We start from the raw sequence: 15281 nt of genomic DNA, 5'->3' as shown, positions 1-15281 counted from the left end.
CGATGGGGGCAAGGCTGTGGTGGAGTTTAAAAGCAAGGATCGGTACTGAGTCTGCAGTTTACACTTGGTCTTCGGTTCCATCTCAGGAGCCAAGAAGAGGGTGTGGCGGCATTGTACCCCCACAGCACCCACTTCCCAACAGGCAGCAAAGCCTGGCTGCACGGCAGCAGCAGGGACCCCCCCCCTTTATTTGGGGATTAGTGTTTAATCTTTAGAGTTTTTCTTCCATTTATTAACTGGGGTCGGGGGGGGGGTGATCTTGCCTGATTGCAGCTTGGACTTTAGGCATTAAGTAGATTAAATCAAGGTCACACAGGGCATGATGGGCTGGTGCTGGGGATCCAAGCACCCCTGTAGCCAACAAACATTTCTACAGGGAGCAGAACCCTCTGTGGTGTGTGCAGCACCCAGGGGAAACCATCCCCTCAGGGCAAGCCCAAAGCAAGTCCCACCGGCCCTGCCCTGGGGCATCGATCTGACCCCATCCACAGGCAGCTGCTGCAGTCTTACAGTAGCCCACTAGCCTGTCCAAGATGGGGCAAAGCAGAGGGAGTGACCTCAAAGTAGTGCCCAGCTGAATGGCAGTGCTGCACGCTTTCCCCAGCACTGCAAGCTTCCCTGCAGCAGTGCCCTGTCAGTTCCCAGTTAGGCCCCCAGCAGTGAGCTGGCCCCTGGCCATACCCCGCTGGGACTCCCTGTACTGCCCCTGAGGCACAGCAGTGTCTGCCCCCCCCCGGGAGGGGAAAGGGGGGGCTGTGCAGCAGGAGCCCATGTCTGTCCCCAGGACAGTTGCTCACAGGTGGCACTAGCAGCAGCCTCTCATTATGCAGAAATTAGGCTCCATGACCCAGGAGGAGCTCAGCCCCGATTAGCTGGTTTCTCGTTAATTTGATTAGTTCAGATTATGCTGACTCTGGGCCTTGGGCTCCCTGCGTTCCAGGGTCCCCGTTGGGGAATGCCAGGGGCGGCGGTGCAGCCTACCAGCTGTTTGTCTGGACGATGGTAGCGGTGCTGACAGCCGCCAGGGAGAGGATCCCCTTGCTGGGAATCCCTCTGAAGTAAGGCGCATGTCAGGCCCTGGCTCCCACGGGCCTGAAGCTCAGCCACTCACCTTACACCAGGGCCCTTCTGCTCCTCACCCATGCGCCCAAGGAAAGGGGGGGTGCAGGGGACATCTGCTGGGAGTCCCAGGGCTGGGCCCTTGTATAGAAATTGGAACAGGTTCTACGTAGCCTGGGCCCTGGGGCTGGGGCAGGCCTGTTCTCCTGGGCTTTGCTCCTTCCAGAGGGGGCTCTCCCCAGAGATGACTATGAGTAACCACATCACAGTTAACCCTTTGGGTCCCATAAGAAGGTGGGAAATTACACTGCCCCCCCCTGCACAGATCAGCTTTGTGGGTGCTGGTCCTTGGGGCGCAGCAGGGCCCTGTCCAGGCTGTTTTCTCACATGCACTGAGGCCGCAGGAAGGGAAAAGAGCATTTGCTCGGAAATGTCATTTCTGCCCATATGGCCCGGGTGCTAGGAGAGCTCAGATTTATCCCCCATCTCCATCTGCCTGGGTGGCAGGGTCAAGCACCACAGAGCAGAGCTCAGGCTAATTCCAGGCCCTGGCCTGTGAAGAGAGAGCAGCTCTGGGGCAGGCCCAGAGAAGAGAGTGGCGTAGCTAGGCCCAGCCCAAATCCCTGTAGCCCAGCGGAGCAAGCAGCTGAACTCCCCCTCCTGCAATGCTCTCCCCCAGAGCCGGGGCCTGGGGTGTGTTAGATGCAGCCTCAAGGGGGCTGGGTTTGAGGTGATTAGTAGGGACTCTGTCCCATCAGCTTGTCCCTTGGGAGCCAGGCACCTTCCATGGCCATTAGGCTCTGGTACTGCGATGGCCATGGAGAAGTGGGATTGGGGGGATTTAGCTTTAGGGTCGCAGTGCTCTGGGAGCAGCAGCAGCAGTTGGTGAAAGGGATTATAGGGAGTTAAGCAGAGATTGATTAAAGGGAGTTTAGTTGGAGATTAACGGATCATGGCAGATAACAGGGAGACTGCCAATCAGCACATGGGCACAAGCAGAAACGCATGGGGTGAGTGACCTGGAGGGGGGCGGGGGGCTACAGCACCAGCCCAGCTGCTCCCTGATCCCAGAAAGGGGAAAACCTCCAGCTTCAGCCCCACCCCCATCATAGAAGCTAGAGCTGGCCCTGGGGAACCTGCAGCAGAGGGAGGTCCGGAGAGAAGGGCAGGTTTCTGGCTGCTTGGAAGCAGGGCCAGGGGAGCACCTTTACTTCCTCTGCCCCTGCCCCAGCCCCAGTGTTAGCCCCTCCCCACATCCCAGCTGGATCCTGGCCCCAGGAGAAGCCCCCAAGGGCAGGCACCTGAGCATGCTACAGGGCCCTGGCAGCTGCTGGGACAGGCTCCTTCCAGCAGGTCTGGGAGGAAGGAGCCAGTTCTGACAACTTCCCCAGAGTCAGAGCTGCGGAGATGTAGGCCTGAGGTCTCAGCCCAGGGCAACTCCAACCCTGGGGTAGGAGCTCCTCAGCTGGTGAAGCATAGGATGGGCATACCCGTGCCCTCGACGGTGCTCTGTACTGCCCCGCCGACCTCTCCGAGGGTGCCACCCATCCACCACACCACTGTGTGACTGAGTTCTAGTTGTCCCTGCCCCGTGCTTCTGTCCCCAGCCCCAATGGCCCCGGTGCCAATACCCTACCCGCTCCCATGCCTTTGTGTTCATCATCCGCACCCCAGCTGCCACCTCTCCACCTCACCCAGGGTCCCCCATGCTGCCAAGGGGTCCAGGGGCCATAACAGCTCCTGGCTTGGCCTCCCTGGGGCAGTGGCAGAATCCTGACTGGGAGGACAGAGGTATGTGTGTGGGGGGGTTGGGGTTGTGTTGAGGAGTCTGGGACCTTCCTCCCACATTTCCCTCTGGGTCTGGGGCAGTCCCTGTGGTGATGCTGGTGCTGTACCCACAGAGCCCTTGGGGGGCCGGTTCAGTAATGCCAGGGAGGCAGTCTTGGGTGGGAATGTTTACTGGCTGAAGCCTGGAAGCTGCGTGGTACAGACAGGGCCACAGCATGGAGGGAAAAGGCAGGAGCAGGGAGCTCCCAGCGTGGGAGATGGAAGCATCTGCCCCAGCCCCTCTCTCCCAGCAGCTTTTCACGACACCTTCACCACCTGCATGATGTTGGTGTAGCCGGCGCCAGGTCTCCAGCCTGTCACGATAATGACGACATCATTGGAGCGCAGGAATCCACGCACCCTCCCTGGGGGGGAGAAGGAGCTGGTGAGTGAGGGGACAGCAGGCTGGGGAAAGGTCAGGCAGGAGCAGCGGGGGCACGGTGGCCCTGGCAGGGTCCCCATGGAGCAGCAGGGGGATAGGGAGCTGGCTGGGCCAGACAGATGGTGTGGGGAGGGAATTGCTGGGGGCTGGGTGGAGTGGTTGGGGCTAGGCACTGGGGGAGAGCGGGGGGGAGAGACCGTGCCAGGCATGGGGTAGAGGGGAGCTGGCTGAGCCAGGCAGGTGTTGTGGGGAGGGTCACATTTACCCATCTCTATGCTGAACTGCACTCTACGATCCACATCATCTGCCCACACCTTCTGCTGTGCCCCCCGATAAAGCACAGGGAAGACGCCCCGGCACAGGTGCGCCTGGCGTGCCACCTGCTCGTTCCGTGTCACGGCAATGATGAGGGCACGAGGCCGGTAGCGGGAGATCAGCTGTGCAGACCTGTGAGAAAAGGAGTAAAACAGCTCCAATTCCCATATTCGCTCCCTGGATTCAGCCTGGTGTGCGGACTGGATTTCAGATTGGGAGTGCACTCTAGTGGTTAGAGCAGGGGGGCTGAATCGGGACTCCTGGGTTCCCTCCTGAGCCTGGGGGGGGCCTAGTGGTAAGGGTGCAAGAGGACTAGGAGTCAGGACTCCTGGATTCTATCCCTGGCTATCACTTACAAGGACCTCAAGTCCTTTCCCCTTTCTGTGCTTCAGTTTCCCATCCATGCAATGGGGATAGCCCTGTTTCCATTCCGGTCTGTGAGATCTGGAAGCGCTGTGAGCTCCCAGCAGAAAGGGTGCTAAACAGGCCAGGGGTTAGTGATACACAATGTTCCATGGGGAAGGTTCCAACCCACTGGTCTCCTCCTCTGTGCTGCCCCCTCCCCTGGGCACCCTGAAGGGTACAGCTTCCACACAGGAGACTGGCTCCACGCTCTCTCCAAGAGCACAGCGCCCATTACAGGAGGCCCAGCCCTTCACCTCTTACCTGCCCGAAGTGGTCAGCACAATGATGGCCGCAGCGCAGCACTTGAAGGACGCCTCCACGGCCCCAATGGCTGTCACCTCAGTGGGGTCCTGGCTCAGAGGGGTCACCTTGCGCAACTCCTCAAACAGCTGCTGGTTATAGATGGCGGCCTCGGCCTCCCTGGCAATCTGCAGAGAGACCAAGCAGCTGGTGAACGAGCTCACTACAGCCTACACACCCCACCCTCCCTACAACCTACGCACCCCACCCTCCCTACAGCATGCCCTGCTGGGGGAGACTGAGCCATGAGTTGGCTGCTCCCGCCAAAGCCACACTCCCACCCACCCCCATAGCGCCCCCTGCTGGGAGAGGCGCATGCTGGAGTAGCAGAAAGCTCCTCCCATAGACAGCACCCCCACTCCGCTCTCCATAGTGCCTCCTGCTGGGAGAGGCCAGGCTGAAGTGCTCTTATGTCTCTCCAGGGTACGCACCGCATGCTGCATGCGCACAGCTTCCACGGGGTAGGCCCCCTTGGCTGTTTCTCCTGACAACATGATGCAGTCAGCTCCGTCCAGCACAGCATTGGCCACGTCGCTGCTCTCTGCCCGGGTGGGACGGGGCTTCTTGATCATGCTCTCCAGCATCTGTGGGGGAAAGAGAGGGAGATGTCAGGGACATGTTTCACATGATGATGTGGCCTGATCCTCATTGCTAGCGCCAGACCAGCACTGCACCTAGCATTCCCAGGTGGAGCCCTGTCCCCAGGGCTCCCAGGCAGATATAGGGGTTGGGGGTTTTGCCTAGTGCCCCAGACCTGGTGGGGCAGGCTCTGGAGTCCCCAGCTGGGCACAGTGGGATTGGGTCTGTCCAGGTCGGCTCATGCTGCTCAGGGGACCAGACTCACCTGCGTAGCACAGATCACAGGCTTCCCGGCACGGTTGCAGCGGCCAATCATCATCTTCTGAGCCAGGAAGACTTTCTCCGCTGGGATTTCGATGCCCAGGTCCCCACGAGCCACCATTATTCCATCACTGGCTTCCAGGATTTCATCGAACCTGCAGCCAGGACAGAGCCAGGCTCAGTGCTATGGGCAGGGCCCAGAAGAAACCTGGCGCTGGTGTCCACCACCCCAGCCAGCTCCCAGGGGACACTGCACTGCTGCAGAGGGCGTTAACAGAACCAGTGAGTCGAGCGGTTAGCGTGCAGAAAGGCAAGTCAGGAGCTCTGGGCAAGAGGAGGGCACAAGTAGGAGTTTCTCTTTCCCATGGCCGATTTTACAGATGGACAGATAGGGCAGTGTTCCGGAGTGCCCGATTCCCGGGACTGCACCCAGCTGTGCGCAACTCACCTGTAGGGGATGGGTGGGAGGCAGCTGGACACCAGGTACTGGGAACGCAGAGGTACACAGACAACGGGGTACATCACTCTGTGCAGTGTGCAGCTGAGGGTGATCAGTGGGGCAGAGGGACAGACAGACGCAGGGCAGAGATGGACATGAGGGGGCAGGTGCTTGGTGGGGCAGAGGGACAGACGGACGCATGGCAGAGATGGACATGTGGGGCAGACAGACACAATGGACATGGTGGGGGTGGGTGCTCATTGGGGCACAGGAACGGATGGATGCAGCGGGACTGGGAGATGGACATGGGGTGGCCAAGTGCTCAGTAGGACACAGGAACAGATGGACAGGGGACAGATAGACACTGGGAGGGGGAGTACTCGGTGGGGCAGAAGGGCAGATGAGACAGTTACTTTCTGACACCCTCGTGGTTCTCGATCTTGCTGATGATCTTGATAGCGCGGCCGCGCTCGCCCAGCACGTCCCGGATAGCGGCCACATCTGCGGCTTTGCGGATGAAGGAGGCGAAGATCATGTCCACACCATGCTGCAGCCCGAAGTGCAGGTCACGGATGTCCCGCTCGGACACAGCTGGGAGGTCAACCTCTGCCCCTGGCAGGTTGACCCCCTTGCGGCTACACAGCATCCCCCCATTTTCCACCTCTGTTATGCAGCTGTCAGCACCTGGCCAGGGAGAGAGCGGCAGGGTCAGGCTGAGACACCCTGCCCAAGGGAGTAGCATGAGGCACAGAGGGGGCAGCATGGAAGCTCAAGGGGGCAGCAGGGGGCATAGAGGGGGCAGGGGTGAGGGAATCACATGGAAAGGGGACAGGCGACTTAGGCGGGGGGCAGCACAGACATGGGAGGCAACAAGGAGCAGTGCAGACACTCCAGGAGCATGGGCTGGGAGCCAGTGCAGAGCCCTACAGAGTGGAGGGGACGTACGGATTTCCTTGACCAGCAGGGAGATGAGCCCATCATCCACAAAGATCTTCCCACCGACCTTGACAACGTTGGGGAGGTTCTTGTAATCCACCCAGATGGTGGCCTGGTCGCAGCACTCCTTGAAGGCATCGTCAGTGGTGACCGTCACCCGGGAACCCTTCACTAGCTCCACCTCCATGTTCTCGCCCTGCAGCAGCACAGATGGAATTGGCGCTCCATCACAGCCTGGCCTGCCCTAATCCAACCAGACCAGCTCTGCTCACCGCAGCCCAGTCCGCGATGCACCAGCCTCCACAGTCACCTTCCCAAGCCTTCTGACAATGCTCCCCCAGGCCCAGCACCCACTGTCCCATGCCCAGCTCACTGACCCCTCCAATGACACACTCTGCAGCAGAGCTGGGCAGATCTCACCTTTTTGCTGCTGATCTTGCCATACTCACCGCTTTCACCACGCCTGTGCGGATTTCCGGCCCCTTGGTGTCCAGGGCGATGGCCACAGGGCGGTTGAAAAGGGGGTTGGAGGTGAAGCTCTCAGTTGCCTCCCGGATGTTTTCAATGGATCCGGCATGATACTGTTGGAAAAGAAGGGCTGGGTCTTCAGGGCAGGCACCATTCAAAGGCCCTGTACCTTGTCCCCAGGGACCCTGCCCCACCCTGGGGCTCTGCACCTTTGCCACTATTCTTACCCATCCTGGGACCCTGCCCCTCCCCTATCCCCGGGGTCTCTGTGCTCTGCCTCTGGGACTCTATCCCCAGGGTGGGCCCCATCCTGGGTCTGCCTCCAAGTCTGCAGGAATCATTTCCCATCCCAGCTCCTTCCCCCAGAATGAGGAATCTTCCTCCTTCCAGCCTCACCAGACAGGACTGTCAGCCAATCACAGGGCAGGATTGCTCCCCAGCTGTCTCCAGTGGGCAGGATATTCCCTAACTGCACTACCAGAATCCCTCCACCATCCGGAGAGACTGGGGGTTCCTGGTGTGATGTGCCTCCTCCCGTACCTCATGTGAGCCATGCGAGAAGTTCAGGCGTGCAATGTTCATCCCAGCCTTAATCATCTCCCTCAGCATCTCCACAGAGCGGGAGGCAGGACCTGAAAAAGCATGGGGCTCAGGTGAGTACTGCTGATGGGCAGGTGCCTCCCACCCCACCCCCTCCCTAGGACGTGCCTCTCCCCCATCCCACAGACACCCCTCCCTGGCAGGTGCCTCCCCCCAAATCCATTCCCTTCCCGCCCTGCAGATGCCTCCCAACCCACCTCATGGACTCCCCTCCCCAGCAGGTGCCTCACATCTTGTTCTTACACCCCAGGAGCTCACCTGTGCCCCTTGCTCCCCCTAGACGGGTCCCTCACACTCTTATCCAAACCCAGTGTCCCTTAGAGCTATGGTTCCCTGTGACCAGCCTGAGGACCGGCACCGGTCCCTGACATCTCCCTAAGACAGTTTAACAAGGCAGCAAGCTAGTCCCTGGTATCGAAAAGGTTGAGAAACACTGCCTTAGAGGAGCCAGCACCCCCGCTGGGTTAGCTGCTGCTGTGAGCCCTCCCAAGGTTTAGCTGCAGCAGTCCATGTAGGGGAGGGGGTGGGTACCTATGGTGCAGATGATGCCGGTATTGCGGGTGGTGATGGGCTCAGAGTCGATGTCCAGCAAACAGAGATGCTCCAGGAAAGTGTCGGCCATGGCCGCTGTCAGCTGGTGCCTCTGGAAGAAGGCCGTGCCGAGCTCCTGGGTGAGCTGGGCCATGTTGTCCAGCAGCCTCAACTCAGCACCTGCTGACACAGGGACAACTCCTGTGTTAGGACCCTGCCAGTGGCACTCTCCCAGGGGCCCGTAACTCAGGCCCTGGGTCAGGCTGCTTGGCTGGGTCTCTCCCATGCAGGTGAGGCAAGCAGGAAGTGGCACAGCCTTATCAAGGCACCTGACAAGTGCCCTGTGATCACTTCTGTGCTTCATGATCAGAGTGCTCCCAGCATTGCTGCTCCCCGAGTGCTAGAACTCACTGCAGAGACTGGCCGTCTTCCGGGTTATTAACACCTTGTGAAATGGAGCCCCTGGACGATCACTTCCCAGGACTCAGTGAAGGAGCAGCTGAGCAGGGCCCAGACTCACCTTCCATGGTGTGGCTCCAGAATCCCCAGGGGCTCACTTGCCCACCAGCTTCTAGCTCCAAGCCTCCAGTCACATGTCTCTGGGATGGACACTCCCAGCCCAAAGGTCACATGAACAGTTAAAGACTCACCAGACCCAGGCTGACCCTGCAGCTGACTGACAGCACAGGAGAGGCCATTACCCTTCCCTGGAGATGGCAGCACCACCTGGGACACCATACAAGCTGCACACCCCTATAGAACAGGGGCTTGGGCTGCTGTCAGTCTGATAATATCCAGACCCTGAGGCCTGAGCTGTGAGTGCCAGATACTCCCACCCAAACCCTCAAATCTGTCATTAGGCACCCGAGTATCTGCCTGCCACACCTTCCTCTCCATCTGCGGCCACACAAGGACAGAAAGATGCACAGCAGGAGTCTGTGTGGACAGAAAGGCTGCACCCATTCCAGTCTCAGTGAGAACACAGGAATCTGCCCCAGCTGGGATAGTACGAAGGGCCCAGGGCCAGTCCTTAGCTGTGGGGTGACCAGTAAGGCCTGGCATTTCCATCTCAGACACTGTTATTACTAATGCTCCTGTGGCATTATAACATCACAGATACTCCTCAGGACCAACAGACACGCCCCCCACCCTAGAGAAGGAGGGGTAGGCTTGGGGTGACTGGGAATAGCCCTGGGGAAGCCAGTGGAGTTATATTGTGGGAGAGTCAGGCCCCAGCTCCAAGGTCCGTCCCCAGGAGGAGAGATGCAAGGGTGAGGGCCCTTGCCAGGATAGGGACTGCAGTCTGTGCTCCCCCCTCCCCCGGCAAGTCTGCACAGGAGGGGTGAGCTGCCTGCAGTGAACTGGGAGCCACCCACCTCGCTCAGGTTTTGCTGCTGCGTTTCCTTCTCAGCGGCTCTGTGGTGACGCCCAAGTGAAAAAAGAGGAAGTGGAAGCCGTTTCCTTACTCTCTGCCAGCCCCTCTTGAGCCGCCCATTCTCAGCCCCTCCCTGCTCCCTTCCCTGCTGCTCCCTGGCCCAGGCGGTGTCCCACTTCCACCCAAGGCAGTTGGGGGCATCCTCTTCCTGAACTGTTAACCCAAACCCCATTTATTGGCTCAGCCCAATGCTGGGGTGTCCCAGTTATAGCAACTCCCAGCCCCCATCCCTGCCCCATGCACCACACATCTCTCCCCCGATGCTGGTATGTGTCCTAAGAGCCCCGTGGTCCCAAATCCCCCTCTGGGCAGGTGTCAACTGGTTCTCCCATCTCCCTGTTCCTGCTCCCAGGGGAGGGCCACAACACCCTTGCTTTGGCTTCCTGTCCAGGCAGGTGACTGCTGCTCCCCTTGGACAATCAGGCCTGGAGAGGAGAAGGATTATAGGGGTTTATAAGAGTCTGGCACTCCCTACGGGCTGGGAGCCTCTTCAGCCCCTGGAGCAGCTCAGAATCCCTTACAGACACTTTAGCCCTTCACCACCCCCTGGGCTGTGCCTACTGGAGGTGCAGCCCAGAATCTCAGTCCTACTATAGACAGGCTGCCAACCCCTGCCATGCTCAAGGGTCAAATTCCTTACAGTCATTAGACCCAACTCCCCTCCCCATCACACCCAATCCCCTCCCCTCAGCCCCCTTCCCCTCCCCTTCACACCAGTCCCCTCCCCTCAGCCCCCTTCCCCATCACCCCCAATCCCCTCCCGTCAGCTCCCTTCCCCTCCCCATCACCCCAACCCCCTCCCCTCAGCACCCTTCCCCTCCCCATCACCCCAACCCCCTCCCCTCAGCCCCCTTCCTCACCCCTTCACACCAGTCCCCTCCCCTCAGCCCCCTTCCCCATCACCCCAACCCCCTCCCCTCAGCCCCCTTCCCCTCCCCATCACCCCAACCCCCTCCCCTCAGCCCCCTTCCCCTCCCCATCACCCCAACCCCCTCAGCCCCCTTCCCCTCCCCTTCACACCAGTTCCCTCCCCTCAGCCCCCTTCCCCATCACCCCCAATCCCCTCCCGTCAGCTCCCTTCCCCTCCCCATCACCCCAACCCCCTCCCCTCAGCCCCCTTCCCCTCCCCATCACCCCAACCCCCTCCCCTCAGCCCCCTTCCCCACCCCTTCACACCAGTCCCCTCCCCTCAGCCCCCTTCCCCTTCCCCATCACCCCCAACCCTCTCCCCTCAGCCCCCTTCCCCTCCCCATCACACCCTAATCTAAAGGGTTAACATTCGCAGGTTCCCGCCCATAACCCTCCTCCAATCACAAGGCCCAATAAGGGATAGCCCCGCCCCTTCACCTTCCTACTTGCTCAGAGTTCCCGAGCCCGTCTCATACGATGGAGCTGGCCAATGAGCGCTGCCGCCTGCCATGGTCCGCCGTGGGGCCCCGCCCCTTCCCGAGGCATGCCGGGAACTGTAGTCCGTGGACGGAGGAGCGGCGCTGGCAGCCGCGGGGTTCTGGCAGCGCGAGAACTACAAGCCCCGGCGTGCCGCGCGGCACAGCGGGTCGCTCTCCGAGCGGCGGTGGGTGGGGGCAGGTCGGTGCCGGGCTGGCGAGGAGCGGCCCCGGCTGTGACTCTCCCGTTGCAGGCACCGCGATGAGCGGGGCTGGGGCTGGGGCTGGGGCAGCGGCGGACAGGGCGGCCTTCGTGGGCTTCTTCCCCCAGGTGCTCCGGGACCTCACCGCAGATGGGCTCCAGCACCCCGAGGTGGGCGACGCGATCGCCCGGCTGAAGGAGGTGAGGCGGGGACCGCGGGGGCTCGAGGTTACCGGGCCAGGGCACGGCTGGGGGGAGCATGGGACCTGGGTGCTTCTGCCAGCAGTGACGTTGCTGGCACTTCTAGCTGCCGTCTGTAGGCTTCAGAGTGAACGTCTCGCTGCGATGAATGGGGCAGCTCCGTCCCCCGAGCTATTGTTTCAGGCTGCCTGCAGGTTCACTGGACCGTTTCTGTTCCGTTCGCTCTTGCTCTCTAGGGTGATAGGTCCCTAGCTGTTGATTGGCGGTACTGTGATACTAAGGCAGGGCCCCCATCCCCCTGGGACCAGCGAAAGACTCCTCCTCACAGTGCGTACAATGCAGGTGGGCTTTGTACCGCTCTGCACCATGGACAGGGAGCTGTGGGATGAGGCCTTCCTGGGATGACTGCACAGCTTCCTTTCCCCTTGTGTCCTCTCCAGATTCTGGAATACAACACCCCAGGTGGGAAGTATAACCGGGGGCTGACAGTGCTGGCTGCCTTCCGAGAGCTGGTGGGGACAGAGCAGCAGGACCCAGAAAACTTCCAATGTGCCTTGACCGTTGGCTGGTGCATCGAGCTGGTTCGTGTTTGCTCTGAATCGGGCTCTTATTGGGGTGATATCTCAGTGTCAAGGTGGGATTTTGAGATGCAGAAGCTCCGTAATGGGACCTTGTGCAAGTCTATCTTATAACTCCTTTTATTGTAGCTCCAAGCTTTTTTTCTGGTGGCTGATGACATCATGGACTTCTCACTCACCCGACGTGGCCAACCTTGCTGGTATAAGAAGGTAATAGAGGCTGTCGGGGTCTTAGTGGGAGCACTAGGGAGGGTGGGAATTAGGGTGAGATGCCTGGGGTATTGGGGGACAGGTTGAGGAGTCTCTAGAAAGTGGGCGTGGAGGTGCCTGGCTGGCTGGGCCTGCTGGTGTAACCTGTCCCTGTTTTGTTGTAGGAGGGAATTGGTTTGGATGCTGTGAATGATTCCTTCCTGCTCGAGTCCTGTATCTACCAGTTGCTGAAGAAATACTGCCGAGGGCAGCCGTACTACGTGCACCTGCTTGAGCTCTTCCTGCAGGTGGGGCTGGTCCCTGTGCCCCCAAGATCTCCCATCTCTTCCCATCCCTGGGTCACCCCCACCTCACTGCATTCAAAGGCACTTCAGACCTTGTTCAAATCTCTCTGCTTTGTTCTTGGAAAGTCTCTGCCTTTCCTGTGCACTGCTCTGGGGCTGCATCCCTACAGCATTGGAGGGGAGTGCCTGTGGGGCAGTGACAATGAGATGGCAATTCCTGCCCCCCCCTTCAGTGATGGTGAGGGGGTGGGCACTCAGGCTCCCCATGTGCTGCCTGGGGTAGGTGGCTCCTGGGTCTCTTCTCCGAGGGTAGTGTGAACATTGTCATGTAGGGTTGGGTCCATAACATCTCTTGTCCCCAGACCTCATACCAGACTGAGCTGGGACAGGCACTGGACCTCATCACCGCTCCACCTGGCCACATTGATCTTAGTCGTTTCACTGTGCAGAGGTGAGGTGCTGGGGCAGAAGAATCCTGCCCGGCGGGGGAGGAGTGGAGTCCTCTGTTCTCTAGGTTGAGAGGTGACCTTAACTCTCAAATGGTCCTGTCACTTCAGAGTTCTGCTGGGCACCTCTGTCTAGCTTGGGAGTGGTCAGAGAGGGGTGCTCACCTCTCTCCCAGGCCCACTGGTCTCTGGGGACAGCCCTGCAGGAGCAATTTATCCCTCCAAACCAGCTGGAGAAGGGACACACTATCTCCTCAAGCTGGGACACTTGATTCCCCTGTTGCGGAGCAGGACTTGTCCCCGAACTCTCCCACAGGAAGTGACCCCAGTGTCTGCGCAGACCAGATACAGGGACTTAAGTTGACCCGAGGCCAGTGTTACTGAGTGTGGATACTGTCTGGCAGGTACAAGGCAATCGTTAAATACAAGACTGCCTTCTATTCCTTCTACCTGCCGGTTGCAGCTGCTATGTACATGGTGAGTGTAACTCCAGTTGCTGGTTATGTGGGTTCAAGCAGCAATGGAGAGGCCATGGGATGTGAGCCAGGCTGACCAGGGGGGTCCCATGTCAAGGGGAGTGGGGATGTGTGGGTGTGGAAGGGGTGGGAGGCTGGGATGGAGGGGAGCTGGTGTCTGAGGATCAGGTGAAGCGGGGTAGGGAAGAAAGGTGGTGGGGAAGGATATAACAGGCTGGGGGAGGCAGGTGCTGGAACATGCCAGCAAGTGTCTCAGCCCCTCCCGTCTCTCAGGCCGGCATTGACAGTGAGGAGGAACATGCCAACGCCAAAGCCATCTTGCTGGAGATGGGCGAGTTCTTCCAGATCCAGGTAGGAGACTCCTCCCTGCCTCAGGCTGTTCCTCGGCACTGGGACTGGGAAGCTCATAGTGCAGAGGCCTGTAACTGGCTCTCTGCCCATAGGACGACTTCCTTGATTGCTTTGGGGATCCAAACCTGACGGGTAAGCTTGGCACTGACATCCAGGACAACAAGTGCAGCTGGCTGGTGGTGGAGTGCTTGCACCGCGTCTCGCCAGAGCAGAGGCAGCTCCTGGAGGTAACTTCAGCAGCTGGATAGAGGGTGGGAGGCAGCTTGGCACAGGTGGGAAACAGTCCTGACCCTGAGGCGCCAGCTGGACCCCAGCTTTGTTCCCCTAGCGTGAACCTGTTGGCGGAGAAGGGGTACAGTTCTGTACCTAATGTGTATCTGGAAAAGCTCCCTATGCATGAGAAGTCCGGCCAGCAGACCCTGACGGCTGCTAGGTGCTAACTGTCGGGGGTCTAGTGACACCGAGCGCTGAGCCCTATGGCAGGAGGATGCAGAGCTCAGAATGGGGGCAGATGATGGCTCCTGGTGCAGCTGGGTGTGGCAGCCAGCAGCTCCATTCTGGGCTGGGCCTTGTCTGACCCTGTTTCTTGGCTTCCAGGAAAACTATGGGCAAAAAGAGCCGGAGAAGGTGGCCAAGGTGAAGGAGCTGTATGAAACTGTGGGCATGAGGGCAGCCTACCAAGAGTGTGAGGAGATCAGCTACCGACGCCTGGAGGAGCTGGTTGAGAAACATGCCAACCGCCTCCCTAAAGCAATTTTCCTTGGCCTAGCCCAGAAGATCTACAAGCGTCAGAAATGACAGCGTGGGCTGGCTCCTCAGGGCTCTGGCAGGAAAGGCGTTGACAGGCCTCCTTCCACGAGGCCCAGCTTCTGGTGTGGGAGCTGACTCTTCAAACTCACCTGCTATGGAGAAGATGATCCTTCCCCTGTGCCCATTCCATTGGGGATGGTGAGCTGTACAGCATCTGATATGGTCTCTTCTTGGAGTGTAGTATGTCAGAAACCTGCTGTCCATGTAACAGATCAACTGCGATAGCAGAGATGCAAAGCATTTGTATCAATAAACATAAGTTATTGTAGCTGTTGCCTGTGTGATTATGGGGACACACCCAGCCCCAAGAGCCTCTCCCTCTCTCACCAACACACCTGCCTGCCTGGAAGGGAGGGGGAGTGTGACACCTGTGCCCCGCTCAGCTGGTGTGAGCAGTATTGCTGCCCATCTGGCCTGGGGTGGACATGGGATCTGGTCCCGATGAGCTCAGCTGGCCCAGAGATGAGCCTGGGAACTGCCATAGAACCTGACCTAGCTGCACCACTTGTGTTCCTTTGGCAAGATGGGCCTGGGGAAGGGGAGCGTCTCTGATCTGGCCTCTTGGTAAAGGGCCTGTCCAAAGCATCTGCTCTCATCCCACCTGAGCAGGCTACTGGGGAGACACTCACATGCAGAGGCTTCCAGGGAGTGAAAGCTGACAAATGAGCAAAGCAGGTCCTAAGGGTGGAGGGACAGATCCAGGCTGGCGGGTTGTAAGCTCTGGTTTCCTTGTGGGGGTGGAGGGCTGGGGGGGGGGTGGAGGTTGTCTTGTGCAGGCAGTTCCTGGATTTGCAGCCAGTG

General features: G+C 59.6%; 2 protein-coding genes across 3 annotated transcripts; one reads left to right on the top strand and one right to left on the bottom strand.

Annotated features, from left to right (window-relative positions):
• Positions 1–3001: 3001 nt before the first annotated feature.
• On the bottom strand, positions 3002–10109 carry PKLR (pyruvate kinase L/R). 2 transcript variants are annotated; one of them, XM_054011015.1, is made up of 11 exons: positions 9479–10109; positions 8103–8282; positions 7512–7603; positions 6953–7084; positions 6513–6699; positions 5981–6251; positions 5133–5283; positions 4720–4872; positions 4250–4416; positions 3534–3715; positions 3002–3251 (listed from the first exon to the last, which is right to left on the bottom strand). In XM_054011015.1, exons 2-11 carry the CDS (start codon positions 8254–8256, stop codon positions 3145–3147), a joined length of 1596 nt encoding a protein of 531 aa, XP_053866990.1. In that variant the 5' UTR covers positions 8257–8282; positions 9479–10109; the 3' UTR covers positions 3002–3144. The 2 variants fall into 2 exon arrangements, with proteins under 2 accessions (XP_053866990.1, XP_053866989.1); XM_054011014.1 differs by lacking the exon at positions 9479–10109 and adding an exon at positions 8623–8699.
• A 992-nt stretch (positions 10110–11101) lies between these two features.
• On the top strand, positions 11102–14748 carry FDPS (farnesyl diphosphate synthase). The gene is made up of 9 exons (XM_054010630.1): positions 11102–11325; positions 11766–11906; positions 12033–12113; positions 12278–12400; positions 12760–12848; positions 13248–13320; positions 13593–13670; positions 13763–13897; positions 14268–14748. The coding sequence occupies exons 1-9, from the start codon at positions 11185–11187 to the stop codon at positions 14466–14468; spliced, it is 1062 nt and encodes a 353-aa protein (XP_053866605.1). The 5' UTR covers positions 11102–11184; the 3' UTR covers positions 14469–14748.
• Positions 14749–15281: the final 533 nt, after the last annotated feature.

This window comes from Malaclemys terrapin, chromosome 21 (genome assembly GCF_027887155.1).
Source record: "Malaclemys terrapin pileata isolate rMalTer1 chromosome 21, rMalTer1.hap1, whole genome shotgun sequence".
Classification (NCBI taxonomy): Eukaryota; Metazoa; Chordata; order Testudines; family Emydidae; genus Malaclemys; species Malaclemys terrapin.
Note: the sequence above shows the minus strand (reverse complement) of the source record. Positions and strands in the feature narration are given on the sequence as shown.

Bases quoted from the DNA above. Each gene is read 5' to 3' on its own strand.
- PKLR (XM_054011014.1), bottom strand. The intron at 6,700-6,952 runs GTGAGTATGGCA...GTGCTGCTGCAG, and splicing joins GCACAGGCGTGGTGAAAGCG to GGCGAGAACATGGAGGTGGA. The intron at 6,252-6,512 runs GTACGTCCCCTC...CTCCCTGGCCAG, and splicing joins CCTGCTGGTCAAGGAAATCC to GTGCTGACAGCTGCATAACA.
- FDPS (XM_054010630.1), top strand. From the start codon at position 11,185: ATGAGCGGGGCTGGGGCTGGGGCTGGGGCAGCGGCGGACAGGGCGGCC. The intron at 13,321-13,592 runs GTGAGTGTAACT...CCCGTCTCTCAG, and splicing joins TTGCAGCTGCTATGTACATG to GCCGGCATTGACAGTGAGGA. The intron at 13,898-14,267 runs GTAACTTCAGCA...CTTGGCTTCCAG, and splicing joins AGCAGAGGCAGCTCCTGGAG to GAAAACTATGGGCAAAAAGA.